The sequence below is a fragment of the Pinus tabuliformis genome, chromosome 5_1 (genome assembly GCF_031772625.1).
Source record: "Pinus tabuliformis cultivar Carrire ecotype Pingquan chromosome 5_1, CPIR1, whole genome shotgun sequence".
Taxonomy (NCBI): domain Eukaryota; kingdom Viridiplantae; phylum Streptophyta; class Pinopsida; order Pinales; family Pinaceae; genus Pinus; species Pinus tabuliformis.
In genome coordinates this window covers 918,092,855-918,110,705 of record NC_142305.1, presented here as the reverse complement: position 1 = coordinate 918,110,705, position 17,851 = coordinate 918,092,855, and the positions used below count along the sequence as shown (strand labels likewise).

General features: G+C 39.9%; 1 protein-coding gene across 2 annotated transcripts in view; it reads left to right on the top strand.

Moving 5' to 3' along the window:
• Nucleotides 1-17,851, top strand: part of LOC149167792 (N2,N2-dimethylguanosine tRNA methyltransferase) — a 134,035-nt gene that overhangs the window by 93,069 nt on the left and 23,115 nt on the right. Inside the window, exon 6 of one of the 2 annotated variants that reach the window (XM_089433158.1) lies at nt 8,689-8,756. The exons of the other annotated variant lie outside the window; for it this stretch is intronic. Within the exon in view, the coding sequence (XP_089289284.1) occupies nt 8,689-8,756 (68 nt within the window). The remainder of the gene's footprint in view (nt 1-8,688; nt 8,757-17,851) is intronic. 2 annotated transcript variants of the gene reach the window in all.

Sequence of the window (17,851 nt, the reverse complement as noted above, 5' to 3'; positions counted from 1 at the left end):
CTTCATCATTGGGCTAACTTGAAGAGGGGTAACTTGGGGTTGACTTGATTTTGAGGCATTTGTAGATGTGCAAAAATTATAATTTTTCAGGTGAAGGGAGATGCCATCAAGGGGAATCCAAATGTGAAGAGAGCCATCAAAGGAGGGGCTTCTAGGATGGGGAATTAGCCCTAGTTCCATTCTTTAACAAAAAATTTAACCCTGGTCTCCTCTCACCAAACCCACTAAAATCCATAAACAATTTGGGCTGAATCCATATGATGAAGCTCTCCAAAAAGGTGCAAATGGCTCTCTAGCTGGCTATACGCCCTACTGGAATTTTGCCCCTGTATACTGCTTAGAAAATTCTGAAACTTTAATCACAACCTCTCCTCCAAATACCCAAAAAACCTAGAAAGGGTTTGGGCTAATTCCAACTGGCTCGGAAGCCCCCCAAATAGTGTGAATTGCCCTCTGGCTAGCTATGTGCACTATAGGAATAACTCTGCTAAGATATGCCCAAATCCTCCGTTGAGATGCCACTAAAATTCCACACAAATTCCCCTCTGGAAACTACCTTTTTCTCCAGCCCAATCTCCTCTGGAAATAAGCTCCCTCTACTCCTGCGGAAGCTTGCTCTAGTGAGCTATGCGCATTGCCAGAAATGAGAAATTGGGCCCTCAAATAGTGCTAATCTCTAACTCTGCAAATCCACCCCAAATCACTGGCACCAATGGAGAAATCCACCTACAAAATAGTCGGAATTCCAACCCACGTTATCTGGTCCTCTAATGAGTAACTCGAGTTGCTTATGCGCCCAAGGAGTGCGCAAAATTGGATGATACTTGTGATGAAACTCTGTGGAAAATCTTGAAATGGACTTCCCGAAATTCCTCGCTAGGGAGACACTCAAAGTTTTCCAAAATGAGGGTGGAATTCTGCATGGAACTCTTGTGCTAAACAACACTGCTCTTCCTATGCTCAAAAACTACAAGAGAGTTCAAGTTCTGAAGATAGATAGGCAAAAGATGAATAACAAATGAGTACATCCTCCTTTTATAATTTCTCCCCATGCTTCTAGACTCTTTTTTAATATTATTTTATTGGTGGGGGCCATTTTCCACTAAGTGACTTTTGCCTTCATTTTAATAAAAATAATAATTTGCCACCATTCTCTAATAAAAGAATATTGCCGCCGTTCTCCAATAAAATAATATTTGCCACCTTTCTCCAATAAAATAATATTTGCCCCTTTTTAATTAATATTACCAAATTGGGTAAAATTCCTTAGTGATTCCCATGCTCACAAAATTGGGGATATTACAGTCGCCCCCTCCTATGTCTAAGCTCTTCTACAACTTTCAAGATCTCACTAGTAGCAACCTCTAATGAAGCACCTCCAATCTTTGGGTTGAATTTCCGGCAAGGGAAACTTTCCCTTGATTGAAGCTGCCTGTAACAAGGGTTGGTCGAAGTTCCAACATTTGGTTCTAGTCACTCCAACACGCAACAAAAGAGATAGAGAAAATTAATGGCTTGTCTACTTTGTCCACGTGACTATGTAGCCCCTCGATGGGTTGTCCTTCCAACCTTTGTGTCATCCTTACTAATCATGTTATTATTTTATTAAAGACCTTTTACAACGTTAACCAAGAAAAGATAAAGTAGAAAGAATGAACCCACAAAATGTACAAAAATGGTTTGCAAGAAAGAGTTCTATTATGGCATAGAGTGATCTCAGAGTTCAACAACAATGTGAAATAAAGGAGGGCTAGCCTTTTATACTTTACTTTTTAATGGCTAGATAACGACTATTTCAACTTCTCTTAAAAATAACATGTTACTTGTCATCCACATATCAAAGACTAAGTAAATTACAAAAAATATATTTTTCAAAACAATTATTAGCTCACTAAGGGAGTTTGAATTGACTCAAATGACTAATGGAAGCCCAATCTTCCACTTGCATTGACCTCAAAAAGATAAAAGCTAAAGAATATTAGTCAAAAGATGTTGAATATTCCACTTGGATGACCCAATGGCTTCATTTATGGCTCGTCTTGGTATTAGGAGGTTCGAGTTGAGAAGAACTTGGTTTGGTACTTTGGAGGAGAATTTGACTTTACGATGGCTACTTTTTTCCACCTAAAATGTAACATTCAACTTGGAACCTTAACATCTTGTTTTGACCTCCAACATTCATCTTTGTTGATTCTAATGGCTAGTAGGTGGTATGACTTGTCCCCACGAGGTTTTTCTTCAATGTCCTTTCTTTTTTTAATTGGTTTGCTTGATTAACTGTTGGATCTTTGACTCCTTACCTCATACCACTAGCCCCAATGGCTAGATAGACCCCAACGTTACCTTATTTGACCTCCACGTATCATAGGTTGAGGATATTATCATGAATGAGAGAGGCATCTCCAATGTCCAAAGAAAATTGGGAATTTTTCCACTTGGGTTTTGTCCAGCTAATTTTTTAGACCACTTTTGACATATTGCATGTCTTATTCTATCAAAATTTTCCCCTCTTATGCCACCTAGAAACCCCCACATATTGTTGGACCACCTTTGACTACCATTTTCTTGATGATGGCTTCACATTTTAGAAAAATTTCAATGTGGCATGTCATCTATGAGCATTTTGGGACTAAGTTGACTTTTTGCCTTTTGAAATTATTGTTTCAAAATCTTGTACCTTGGTGCAAAGCCTCACCAGGAAAGGAAGATGCGCAACAAACCGGGGGTGTCATAACTGTCACCTCAGCAACGACTCCTCTTCTATTTTAGTGGTGATTGTTGACCACTGGAGTGGCACCTGATGATTATATCAAGACTCCATGCCCAAGGATGTACCAAAGGACACTTGTACCGTTAGATATCATTAGTTAACACAGTTTTTAAACTCTATTTCTATTTCTCATCATCTTTCTTGTACCCAGATTCCACACCCTGCAGGGAATTGTAATAAGTGATACTAGTAATGATGAGTTTTGAGTCTGTAACAGGCCTAGGATGTTGGGACTCGATCAAAAAACGAGTGCACCTTGGAGTGTTTTTTTATCTGGTTAATTATCCCTTCTTTTTTAGAGGCAAATAATTTTCTATGTTTTTTTCACTCACTTTTAACCCCAAATATGGGGTGACGGTTTGAAGGTTGAACCCTTAACACATATTAGTGTCTAAAGTCGATGTATATTACCATACGAGATCACACAAAAAATATCGCGGAATTTGGCAAGGTCTAAGTATGATTTTTTAATAATTAAAAAATTTCCCACAAAACGAGATTTTTTAAACTAATTTTTATGTAATGATGTAAATAAGTAACCTTAGGAAATGTTTGGGGCGTGTGACTACTTGAAATTCATCATTAGAGACCCAACATTATTCTAAGACCCACTTTGAGGGTCAAAAAATGACTTATAGTCCTTCAAACGCTGATTTTTCTAATGTCAGTTGCAAAAATGAGGAAATAATTCAAAAAAATGTATAATTGGAAAAAAATCATAAAATTTTCCAAAGTCAAAATAAATCAAACAAGTGACAAGGCAAATTGAGATGAAGTCAAAGGTGATGTGGCAGCCATGTGGGGCCCACTACATAAGTTACAGGACAAAGTCAAAGGTTCCAAGTGTTGAGTCAACAAGGCAACATGTGAAGTTTGGAGACACCACGAATTGTTGAAAAGTGGTGATTTTTAATATATTTCAAAGTCAAAAAAGGATGAGAAAATTAAAAGCATAAAGGGGAAGCAAATTAAAGGTTTAAAGGGGGGAAATAATGCCACATGGGACACTTTGTCCCCACTTGAATCATATGTTGGCATGAGATTAATTAAGCTGCCAGGTCCACGTAGAAGTTAAAGACCAGTCAACGTAGCATTATTTGGCATCATTTGAATTCAGTTTAAAGGGGGGACAATAATGCCACGTGGGGCAGATTTTGTCCTCCACATTCTCTTGCATTTGTTACACAATAGTCATGAGAAATCAATGCAACCTAGTTTGGCATCTCCTTCAACACGGATTTTGCTAAGAATTGAGTGGAGGACAAACTGCTACATGCATTAGATTTTGTCCCCCCACTAACTCATGTTTGTCTCCAAAAGAAAATTAGCGTAGACTTTGATGGAATGTTAAGAGAGGTTAACTCAAGTTTTTGTGATGATTGTCTATGCCTTAAACTCCACTTAGCCTCCACGTTGCCAGCTAAAAGGTACCTACAGTAGTCAACGCAGGCCAGCAAGAGACAATACACAACTGTCATTTAATGGAAGATTTATCACAACAGTCAAGCAAAGATTTTGAGGGAGTTTGTCTCCCATTTACTTCAGTCGTATATGCACTTGGCAAGTAGATATCACACTGTTCAACAGTTAAGAAATTTGGCACATGAGGAAAGGGAACACGCTGGAAGCTTAAGGATATTGTTGATTGAAATCTACAACAGTTCGTCGGAAACCTACAATAGTCATCTATCCACATGTAGCTTGACTTCACATTGGGATTGACAATTATGTGTCACTTGTTTGATGGATTGGTCATTGGGATTGACTTCCATTTGCCTATTTAAATGAGCCTTGGCTTTCATCTAGGATCATGTAATACGAGCTATTGTGTTTGAACTTTGAGGAGACGCTGCGGGATTGTATTCATTACCTGCAATATAATACAACAGTCTTTTGGGTAAATCGTGATGGTTTTCTTCTCCTTTGTATATGTGATAAATTCTGCTTCTACTTATTTCCTCATGTCATTGTTTCTTTCATGCTTGTTTCAAGTTATGTTAGTATGCAAGTATCTCTTATTAGCATAAGAATTACTTATTTGCTTTAGAAAAATAAATCTTCTACTGGATGTTAGATGTATCTCTAGGAACTCTTTCCACTGCACTTATTTAATTTCATGTGGATTTAATGATTTTTGGTGAAGTTTTGTAGAGGAATCGTTCTTTGGTCAAGCTTTTTTCAAGCATGGGGAAATTCTCGGACGAATCAATCCATTCATGAAAAATATTCAAGGAGAACCCGCATGTGTTGAAGTCCAAAGTCTCATCTATATCTGTTTTTTGTTTTGCGGGGATTCTTTCAAGTTTTTTAAAGCTCTTATTTCTTGCATCAAAATATCATACTTAAAATAATTTTACTTTTTACGTATTGCAATTCATTTATTAATATCTGGCTATTTCAAAGAGCGAAGTCATGGTTAGTCAAATAAGAGAGCTTGCTCATACTCTTTGGGCTAGCCTCTTGTAAATTATTTTGTAACATATTTTGTAGTTTTCCTGAGCTAATATTTGTTTTGTTGTTGTAGCTATTTTTAACCTGTTCTCTTATAGCTACTTATGGGATTCATCATCATAAAACTACTTACAAATTTTCACGCAGGACCTTGGGGCCCGAATTTAGCGACTACTCCCACCTTTAGGCCGAGTTATTCTTAAACAAGACAGTTTTCTTCTTAAGGGAGGCTGAGTTCTTTTGGCCATCTCTTTCTCTCCCTTGGCCGTGGCCATAGAGGAAGCTTATCTCTCTTCAAAATTTGAATTTGTTGAGCCTATTTGGGCTTCAAATTGCAGATATTTTCAGCTTGGAAAGGTCTATGGTTTGAAGCCAAATTGTTAAGACTTTCCTTGGATTTTAGAGAAGACTTCATTGTCTTTTCTTTTTTTTAACAACTAACAAAATTTCGGATTTTGGGAGCGTGGGTTTTATCCATTGGTATCCATATCTCTCCACCTTTTGGAGAGACTTGGTGGCTTGATATTTGATCTATTTCATTTGCATGCATCTCATTTAATTGGGGAATTAACACAATCATGCGTCACACTCATTTTGCACACACTTTAATTTAATTTACTACATGTTTTAAGTCCATAACAAGTTCAGATTTTTTGCATGCAAACACTTTTTACTTGATCGCATTTGGCTTGAACATAGTTCAAGTTTACTTATGCTTCATCATTAAACACATCTTACATGCATCAAGTATTTGGGCAAATTTTCTTCATAAAGTAACATTCTATTTCATGTCAAGCAAGTACATTTCAAGTTGGACTTAATTTTCATTGTTTGGTTAATTTACTTACATGTCCCAAGCATCACTAAAACTTACTTCCAACTTAAGTTGGTTGAATAGACTTTTTAGGGACCCTCTACCTCTATTGACTCCTCATTGTGAGATCCAAATCTTTGGGCGAGGATGAGGTCTGAGGACTAGAGTTCAATTGTAACTTTGCTTTAGCACTAGTTAATAAAATAAACCAAGAACACCATTTCATCACATTTACTTTACTTGCAAAGTTCTTAAATTTCTTGCTATCTTGATAGTTAAAAGTCTCACATGCAAATCTTATGTCAAGAAGCATTTTGGATGCAAACATTGTAATCTCTTAATTCTGCAACAAGTATAGTTTAACTTTTTTGTGCTTGGAAATTGTTTTACCCTTGAAGCTTAATTCATATTGCCATTTTGATGGTCATTGATCTCATTTTCAAGTACTGTATTTTTTTGCAAACTTAATTGCATGTTGTCATCTTGGTCTAACATTTGAGTTCTTTTTATCATCTCATTCTCACAAGTAGATTTCTAATTGTATCCTTTTGAGCAAGATAGTTTCCATGCTTTGATTTGTAAACTTGTTCATCTTAAAAACATTTATAATATCTTGTGCTAACAATTTATTGTTTCACTTTTCAGGATTACTTTGGCTTTCCATTTGAAAACATTTCACTTCATTTTAAGCAAATACAATTTCATTTCTTAAAGAGCAATACTTTGAAGGCACTGGTTGTTTATATATTTCATGCTTATCTTATGTATTGATGGTTATTGCTCATATCAGTTTTTGCTTATAAATTTTAAGAAGTAATCTATTTAACTCTAACAACTCTCCTAGAACTTCATATCACTTTTAACTTAACTTTTCATTAGGGACCACCCCCCTTAGCTAACCTAGGAGATAGCTTAAATGGAGAGAGTCGAGATTAGTGTGACAAACCCTTCTCTGAGTTCCCTGCCATTAACCACACCTTGTGGGGTTGAAAGCTTTTCTCACTAACCTGTAGGTAGGTGTAGGCGGCGGGAGTAACAGTGACCACCAACCACCACAAGGGAGGCTTCTCGGTGGGGCTTGGATCAAATAACCCTAGAAAGTCTAAAGCTAATTGCCTCCCAAGGATCCTAAAAATCAACCCACCATTTCCTATGCTTGCAAAGGCTAAGGTCAGGTGGAGATGACGTGTAATGCAAGCAACATGGGTCACACTGTCTATGGGTCAATCCTAAGGCTTCTTGGACTTTGCGAGTATCAAATTACACCCAATGCACACAAAACACAAGGCTACTGTAAACTAGCGCAAAATATGCAGTTTATGACAACCAATAAAACTTAATTACAGGAACAAAACTAACCATTCAAATTGGATGAAAATTATATTCAATGAAAGGTTATTAAATCAACAACCTAGGAAATAAAAGTCAACACTTTTCCATGGTTAGATTAACCAATAATTGCAATTGAAACAATGACATCATCCCTAAATAATTGCAGAAAAGTGCATGAAAATCCAATTTAATGCCTCTCAAATGCACTTTAAATCAATCTCAATAGTTAGTGCATTCATCAATGAACAATATTAAACTATTAAAAAATATTTTAGAGAAATTTATCCCCAATATAAAGGCGATGAAATAAAAGAGAGTTTTAATTAAACTAGGGTATGGTATACAAAAGAAGAGGGACAAATCCCAATTCTTAGTTTCTTTAGATTCCTTAAGGCGTTCGAAAACTAGCACAAGGGCACGATGACAAGTAGATGGGATGATGATGTGGCAACACAGGGTAGGATATGGACAAGTGGAGAGAGACCCATGTGAAATCATGCAAAGATACAACAAAGCTAGGGTGGCAAAATAGTCAATGTCATCAAGGCATTAGAGGTCAAGAACAAAGGTGGCAAGGTCGAGTTTACTAGCTATTTTAGTCAATTCAACTAGTTGTTTTATAACTGTTGGGGGTCAAATGAAGAATGTTGAAGGTCAACAAGGTCATTGGGTGGCATGTGGACACAAAAGTAATTGTTGGAAAGTCGAGGGAACATTCAGATAACCAAATCGAACTCCAAAGAGGACCAATTTGAATTTCATCGACCAAGTCGATTTCCTTTCATAGCCATTGATGGAAAGTTGGGGCTTCCAAGTAGAATGTTGAGCTCCTAGAGGATGTCATTCTTCATTTCTTAGTCTTTCGGGCGATAAGAAAATGGAACATTGGACTTCTTAGGGATTTGTGAACCAATTCGATCCCTTAGTGGGATAACTCGTGGATGTAATTTAATATTTTATTAAAATTTATAATTCTCCAACAAGTGGATGACTACTAAATATTATTTTCTAGATGGGGAGTATGACTAGCCATTAGCTAGAGCCTAGCTGTTAGAAAAAGTTTTATAAAAAGCTAGCTTCTTGCCAACAAAAGTTGTTGTTTCTCGAAAGAAAAATAGATTGACTGCTTTATATATTTTCTTTTCCTTGCATATAAGAACATATGGTGTGCACTCTCACGAAGACAATGGTGAATAGAAGGGCATTTAATTATAAATACTTCAACGCGTTTCACAATTTTTACATCATAACTTATTTTCTGATTTTAGGCTTTTGTGATCCATAACTCAAATGCTAAGAAAATTTTTGGTGAAAATCACAGAAGGGAAGATTTTTGCACAGTATTAACAAAAGAAAGGGGCAGAGTATTTTAGTGACAACCATTCTGAGGTATGAATCATACACTTCACCTTAGCAAACTAGAGGTATGATGGTTTAGTTGTGTTTATGTTACTATTGAAGTCTAGAACACTATTATTGTTCATCTGAAGCTTACATCAGTAGAAAGGAATTGTTGATATTTCACCATTGCAAAGAGTTTGATCATTGACATGCATACCTCCTATTGTCATAAGTGAAATTGTATGTTGTTGGAATTTCTAAGTCTAACCTGTTAGAAATTCTCCCTGTACTATCTGATTTATTTCTTCCTACTTGTTCATTTACTTAACAAGTTATTTGCCATGTAAATACTGAAAATTAATACAAGTACAGTATCAACACATACAGATCATCAACTGAAAGTAAACAAGCACACAAGTGACATCGTTGTTTTTGGACTAATGTCCCTGGAAAAACCCAATGCGGGAAAATCGATGCAACTATTTAGAGGGTTTTATTATTATGCAGTTTCAGAATACAACCAGGGTGCCAGAAATGGCTCACCCAAAAGAGAATTTCCTCGACAGTAGTACCTCTTAGTCGGAGACAGATATTCCGGCTAAATCACCGGATGAACGATCCCATAGCAACAATACAACTTCTGCTGCTCTGCGTCACCTTGATAGGGATCGTGTCACCCTATCCAGCTCTCAGCGCTGCCTCTAGGGCCTCCGTCAGCCTCTCTGGCCCAGTGTCAGGCTCTCGAGGCTCTGCGTCAGCCTCTCGGGGCTCTGCGTCAGCCTCTCGGGGCCCTCGTCAGCCTCTGGAGCCTATGCGTCTCACACGTTGACCCTCTCTGGCTCTGGCTCTGCGCAACTCTTGGTTGCCTCTGCGTGGCCTCTGGCTGCCTCTGCATGGCCTCTAGTTGGCTCTGCGTCAACCTCTCCCGACTTCTGCGCTGATCCTCCCGGTACTAACTCTACCTCTCTGCTATGTATTCACTGCCCCTCAGCTATAACTCAGATCACTTCACTCAATTTCGTTAGCAAACCTTGCCCTAGAAAATCGAGTTCTTGATTTCTTTTAGTGTATCCTCCAACTGACCCTCAAGCCTCCTCTTATACTTTTCTTGTTGGTCCATCAACGACCGAGATTAAATCTCTAGTCAATGACTAAGATTAGATTTGGCTTGATCCATGACTTTTGGACTATTCTAACCCAGTGTTGTATTAATTCACATTAATATTTTATTTCTCCTAAGTTTAGACTTAGGAACTCCATTAAAAATATTAATTATTGTAATATCTCCCAAACTGCTTATATTCTGCCCAAACCATTTCTGGGTCTTGGAGATCTCACATGCTTTAGCCTCCCCACCAATTTTCAAGGCTAGATCACATCCGATGCTACCCCAAATCAACACTCCCTCTTAGCGAGCATTGTGCTCTAGTAATACTCCTCACTGAGTATCACCCTGATCATCTAGCATCGGTCCCTGTGCTGATGCTAGGCTTCCCTGCCCAACATCCTCTGCACTGCTGCATCATGTATTGCTACCCATGGCCTTGCCACTGCCACTGTTGCATCCGTACGACAACTCCCTCTGCATCCGTGTTGTTGCCCATGGCCCTGCCACTGCCACTGCTGCATCTGCACTGCGTCCCCTCTCATCATGTTGCCCATATTACTGCCACTGCTAACTGCGCACTGCAACCCAGTTACTGAGAAGTAACCGATCCTCCCAATTCTGACATCTCTGTCAGGCTAGAAACACTCCCGATGCTGAAGCTCCCTCTGTCGCTGACAAGTGCTCCCTCTACTGACCTCTGCACTGTTGCAACAACTCCATGCATCTCGCACTGCTGCCTCACGCTGTCCCAGGACTCTTGCACTGTAGCACCCTTTGTCACTCCATCCACATCAATCTCTTCCGACATCTTCCAGTCCTGCTACACTTCTTTGGGGCTCTCATAGCAAGGTATAATCCAAGAGGTTGGGTAGCTAGAGGATCCTGCCCCTCATCGCGTGTAGTCCGTCTGACTGCAGCTCGATGTCTCCTCACTTCCTCTCAAGTGGCGTATGAGCACTCATGGCATAGTCGTCATCTATCTCCACTTCTTTCTCCGCCCTCGCTGGCACTGCCTTGGTCTCAGAAGCCTCTCCCTTGCTCTTCTTCCTTGGACACTGGTTCACATAGTGACCCAGTTCCCCACAGTGGAAGCACTTGACCTTGGAGAGGTCCTTCTTCCGTTTCTCCTGCTTTCCCACAGATGCTAGAGCAACATCCTCCTCTTCCTCTTTCTTGATTCTGACCCCCTTACCGCTACTCCCTGCCTTGGTTAGCCATCTGATCTCTTCTTGACGAAGAGCTACCCACAGTTCCTCCCAATCCGGAAGGTTCGACCTGCCCAGTAAGCTCTGGACAAATACCTCCCAGTCCTCTGAGACTGCGTTCAGTGCGGTCCTCACCAACATCTCCTCATCTGGCATGGCCCCTATGGAAGTCAGCGCTTCCCAGATCTCTGTCAATTGCTGGAGCAAGATATCTATCTGCTCTTCCCTCTGCATCTGGTATGACCGCAACTGATTTTCTAGAAGCATCTTCCTCTGCACGGAAGTATGCTGATACAACTTCTTCAGGGCATCCCACATCTCATTTGCCGTACCCTTCTCGGTAATATGTGGTACCACATGATCCTTGACCCCGTCAAGGATGATGCACTTAGCCCTGACCATTGCCTCTTCGTACTTCTCATTTTCAGTCGGGTCAACTGGGATCGCTATCGTTTTCAAGGTGAAGTGCTTGATGCGATACCTGTCTAGAATGGACAAGATCCCGACCTTCCAGACTACGAAGTTAGAGGCTCCATCTAGGCTATCGTGATCTCTCAGCCCATTCACTGCCATTTCGCTGCTCCTCTTTTGACTCTTTCTACTTCCCTCCTGGAAGTCCTCTGATCGACTCCTGCTGAGTCTCTCAACTTCCCGTCTGGAAGTTCTCGGTTTGACTCCCTCTGAGCCTCGATTTCCCTTCTGGAAACCCCTCTGCCAATGTCGAGATGCCCCACTCCGATCGTTTGTGCAACTGCACCACTGATCCAGATTTCTTGGCTAGAAATCCTTGGTAGCAACTCCCTCCTCCTTGGTCTTGCCCTGTTAGGTACTGTTCCGACCACAATACCCCACCAGCTTTGCTTCGCAACTCACCCACAGCCTCTTATGCCTTAGTGATATGAAGGTCTGAGCCTCTAGGCTCTGTGCAATCTCGGCACCAGCAAAATCTGCACCTCCTGGCCACAGTGTCGATCCTTCCTGACTGAGAAAGATGATCGGGCACTGCGTAGGTCAGGTCTGCTCCTTTGCCTCAGCGATGATCCTCCTCTTGGCTCGAACTGGTGACGCGGCTCTCTGCGTCACCCCTTGCTACTTTCTGCTAGGAACAACGTCCATCACTCGGGACAGCTGTTTCTGCTGCTATTGCTCTGCTCGGCTGATGCTTTCAGTTATCCTATGATCTGCAGCCATGCTTTGATACCATGTTGGAATTTCTAAGTCTAACTCGTTAGAAATTCTTCCTGTACTATCTGATTTATTTCTTCCTACGTGTTCTTTCACTTAACAAGTTATTCACCATGTAAATACTGAAAATAAATACAAGTACAGTATCAACACATACAGATAATAAATTGAAAGTAAACAAGCACACAAGTGACACCATTGTTTTTGGACTAATGTCCCTAGAAAAACCCAATGGGGGAAAGCCAGTGCAGCTATTTAGAGGATTTTATTATTATGCAGTTTCAGAATACAACCAGGGTGCCAGAAATGGCTCACCCAATGGAGAATTCCCTCGACAATAGTAACTCTCAGCTGGAGACAGATATTCTGGCTAAATCACTGGATGAATGATCCTACAGCGACAATACAACTTCTGCTGCTCTGTGTCACCCTGATAGGGACCGCGTCACCCTATCCAGCTCTCCAGCTCCAATCTGTCCCATGAAAATCTCCCAGCGCTGCCTCTAGGGCCTCCGTCAGCCTCTCTGGCCCAGCGTCAGTCTATCTGGTCCAACGTTAGCCTCTCAGGGCTCTGCGTCAGCCTTTGGAGTCTCTACGTCTCACACGCTGGCCCTCTCTAGCTCTACGTGGCCTCTGGCTGCCTTTGCGTGGCCTCTAGTTGGCTCTGCGTCAACCTCTCCCGGCTTCTGCGCTGATCCTCCCGGTACTAACTCTACCTCTCTGCTATGTATTCACTGCCCCTCAGCTATAACTCAGATCACTTCACTCAATTTCCTCAGCAAACCTTGCCCTAGAAAATCGAGCTCTTGATCTCTCTTAGTGTATCCTCCAACTGACCCTCAAGCCTCCTCTTATACTTTTCTCGTTGGTCCATCAACGACCGAGATTAAATCTCTAATCAACGGCTAAGATTAGATTTGGCTTGATCCATTCTAACACAGTTTTTTATTAATTCACATTAAGATTTTATTTTTCCTAAGTTTAGATTTAGGAACTCCATTAAAAATAGTAATTATTTTAATATCTCCCAAATTGGTTAGATTATGCTCAAACCATTTTTGGGTCTTGAAGATCTCATGTGCTTTAGCCTCTCCACCAATTTTCAAGGCTAGAGCACATCCGATGCTACCCCAAATCAACATATGTGTTAGTTGGCTCAATTTACATGATAACATTTCGCTGAGCAAGAATTGATAGCTAGGATTTAAGACAACAAAGAAAACTTGCATTGTAGGGAAGTTTGACATGATATACTGCTGGTGCATTAATGCAGGGGATGCTAGTACAATTTTGATGCGTGTTTGATATGCTATTTTTGAGTTAGGTTTTCACTGAATCTGTTGAGTAGTGCTATTGGCCTCTGTGGGCAGCTGATGAATGCCAGGGTTTACAATGCTTCTAACTTGCTTGTTGAACAAGATTATATGGTTAGAAATTTGATGACAAGTTGATGCAACTTGAGCAAAAGATGACTAAGTTTTATGAAGCTAGGGTTTAATGTACATATCAAGCAGCAACATATTTGATGGGATAGAGATTGTATTGTAGTTTGTTTTTGTATTGATACTGAGCACAGGTGGCTCTAGTCTAAAAATTGTGAAACGTGGTCTGCTATGGTAAATTGAAGGGTCGCAGGGTGGTGTAAGGTGGAGAGCGGAGTGTCCTTTAGGTTGGAGCTTGAAAACACTTCAGGGCGACAGGGTGGTGCTAGGGTAGGTTGGAGCTTTTGCAAGGTGTTGGAGCATTCTTCTAGTTGGAGTTGGTAAATTAGGGCATTGGAACGTCCTTCCAGTTGGAGCTAGTAAACCAAGGCATTGGAGCATCCTTCCAGTTCAAGCTGGAAAATGAGGGCGTTGGAGCGTCCTTTTAGTTGGAGTTGGTAAATCAGGGGGTTGGAGCCTCCTTCCAGTTGTAGTTGGAAAATATTGGAAGTTGTAGCTTCCTATTGCTTTAATCTTCAAAGACCTCTATTCAGAAGCATTCGGTGGTTTTTTTCCTAGAAGGGTTTCCACCTAAAAAATTCATGTCTACTATCCTGGATGTTGTGCATTGTTGAATGGTGTTGTTATCTGTTCATGTGATATGATGCTAATTTATGTTTTAATCTAATGCGAACAATAATCAATGCTCTGTGAAGTTAAAATTAACTGATTGAAGTGAAACACTGATTTACCCTCCTCTCAGTGTTTCCAACACAAACGCCTTCAATAACTTTTATGCACAGGAGGGCATCAGGAAGGAACTAATAGTTCTATACAACCCTCGACATAATGGGGTTGTAGAGTAGAAAAAGCAAGGCTATTGTTGGAGCAGCCAAGGCTATGCTTCATGACCAAGAGATGCCTATGTTTCTATGGGCAGAGGCTTGCAATATTGTTGTATATTTGTAGAATAGAAGCCCACACAAGGTGCTGGACAGATTGACACTTGAGGAGGTGTTTACATGAAAGAAACTAGACCTAGGGCACATTTTCATCTTTGGATGCTTTGTGTATTGCTATGTTCCTTCAAAGAAGAGAACGAATTTGGAACCTACTGCAGAGAGGGGGATCCTTGTGGGGTACAAAGAGATCTCAAAAGCCTATAGAGTGTACATTCTTGCTCTCAGGGAGACAATGATACTGAGGGATGTGAGATTTGAAGAGGAGAGGGCTCTTTGGAAGTCTTGTAGCACAAATCCATCTTCAGTTGACGTTCAGGAGCAACAGGCACCCAAGGTTGAGACATTGCAGACTCCTTACAGTATTGTCATGTAGAGTGGAGAGCAGAGCGAGCAGGATGAGCAACAAGAACAGAACGAGGGGTAGAGGTCTCCTCACACCCGGACCTAGACTCCCAGCACAGGGAGTAAGAGGACTAAGTGGGCAGAGCAAACACTGAGAGAGGCCTAGGAGTATATGGGTTATACTAGACATTCAATCAGACAAATCAAGGCTCCTCAACACTATTTTGGTTATGTTGACCACTGAAGTGTACCCAAAGTTTTTGAAGACTCCATGCCCGAGGATGTATTAGAGGCTTCATGTACCATCAGAGTTCACTATGTCATTAGGGTTTTTCAACTCTATTTCTTCTTCTCATCTTCTTCTGTTATACTCAGATTCCACAAGCCTTACGGGGGTGATGTAAAGTGATGCTAGTATGATGAGTTGAGTCATGTAACAGGCTTGCGTAACTTGGGACTTTGTCATCAAGTGAGTTTACTCTGAGAGGTTTTTTTTCACTCTGTTAATTATTAGGTGCTTACGGTGATTTAATAATTGATTGAGTGTTTTCCTCCAAGCATAACCCCAAAGCTAGAGTGCGGCTTGATGATGAGGCCTGGGGTGAGTCCTAGTGTCTAGAGTCATTGTATATTACTATAATAGACCACTCGTAAAATTTCGTAGAATTTGATTAGGTCTAGGGGTCAATTTTTTAATTTTTTAAATTTCCCACATGGCGGAAATTTGAATAAAATCTGAATGTAAAATGTAATAAGTGATGTCTAAAGAAGTTGTATGGAATATGTGTGCTCAAAATTACACCTCTCACCCTCAACTTTCTACTATGGCACACTTTGAGGAGTAAAAAATAAGTTATAAACCCTCAAAACCCACTTTTCCTAAGTTTTGTGGAAAATGTGGCAATAAATTAGCCCAACAATTAAATAAATAAAGAAAAATAAATATCCACACATGTTCAAATGATGTGGAAATGAGGTAGAAATTCATTTAAAGGTCAAAGTTGAGTTACCAAGTGATGTGGACTCTACATAAGCCACAAATCAAAGAAATCAAGTTTTTTGTGGAGAAGACAACGAGTTCCAGTGACAAGATCCACGATTTGAGGAAGTTAACTTAAACTTCGAGATATCATGAGTTGACTTGAGATTGGATTAGAGTTTATTTGAGTGAGGTGGAGAGTGGTCTCCTACCACTCCACGTCACTCTCCCACATGTCCTCTCATCTAATTTGAGCTCCCTCATCAAGGATTGTGTGGGCCTCTAAGGAAGAAATCAAGTTGCCACTTGGGAAATTCGAATTTGCATGAAGGAGCATTGGCATTGTCACCTATTTGTCTTGGGATTGTCACCATTTGCCTTCGGAGTGGCTCTTAAACTTCTATATAATAGAGCTATGGGCTCTCACTATGTAATGATTGTTACTAGCTATTGTGCTTGCAGAAACGTTGTTGCCTTGTACACTTTCAAAAATATCAATAAAGAATTTGGGGTTTCATTCATGAGGTGTTTCTCCTTTTGGAGTGTGATGAATTGTTGATCATTTGTATAATTTCTTTTACTCATGCTTTGATCTAATTTGTTTCCATACGCTCTTGTGGATTTGTTAATATGGAGCTATCTTGCATTGACATTTGATTTAAAAGTATGCTCTAGGTATAGAATGCTCTAGTTGGTTTCAAATAAATCTTTAAAGCTTCTTATCATTGTTTATTGCTAAATCTATATGGAGTTAATTCTTTATTGAAGTTTTGTAGAGGGAACATCTTGTTGGGATCAAAGAATCAAGCGTGAGGGGAAGTCTTTGGAGAGACCAACCCACTCTTGATACATTCTCAAAGGAGCTCTCATTTGTTCTTTGAGCCTTCATAGTCTTATCTTACAAAGTGGTTTTGCAGGGGTTTCGGGACATAAGTTGTACACAAGCCAAGTACTTTTAAATTTAAATCACTTTTATTAAACATTGTGCTCCAATTGCTTTCATTTTCTATCTAAGAGCTTAAAATGACTAATCAAAGAGTGAGAGTTTACTCACACTCTTTAGCTTAGTCCTTTGTAAATTATAATTGTACATATACACTTCATCTAGCTGATTTTTGTCCACTAATATTTTTCTTGTTTTGCAACCCATATTTGGAGGATTTGATAACTCATTTGGAGCAGATTTTTGAGGGACATTTTCTACAAACTCATAACAAGTGTTTGCAAGACCCATTGGTGCATGATTGGATCATTTTCCAGGGAAGCCGTGAGCATTTGGAGTCCTTTAGTTTCTGAAAGGCTGAGTTCATTTGAGAGCTGCACATAAAGCTAGGTTGTGGGCCTCTTAAGACTGATTTTCCCCATGTAATTTTCAGATTGAGGTCTCATTAGCTACTTTGGTTGCGGAATTTTCACATTGCATAAGGAGAATCTAGCTCCTATAGTTCTGATTGTGTAAAAGTTTCTCCTTCATCTTTTGGGAAGCCTTTTAAGGCCTCCTCCTCATTGTAATACCTCTAATAAAATAATCTTCTTGGGCTTGAGGGAGCTTGGGATTCATCCCATGGTATCCCACCTCCTCATTTAGAAGGAGGACTCTTGTGGGTGGGTTGCTTTCCTAACTTTCACAATTTAGTTTCTCTTGCATGCACTTTCCATTTGCTAATACTCATTCACACATGGTAAATTTTGGGAATTAACACAACCTCAAAACTCCATTTCATTTACTAAATTAAGTTTGCTACATTTTTACTTGAGCTTTGCATCCTTCATTTCATTGTTGCTTTGAGCTACAAGTTAACGCTTTACTTTGAGCAAATCTTTCTTTACATGCAAACACTTTACATTCTTGGCAAGCTTTGATTTAGTTTATTAATTCATTTCCATTAAGCTTGGTAAATTGTTTCATGACTACTTGAGTACATGCTTCATTTTTTTCAA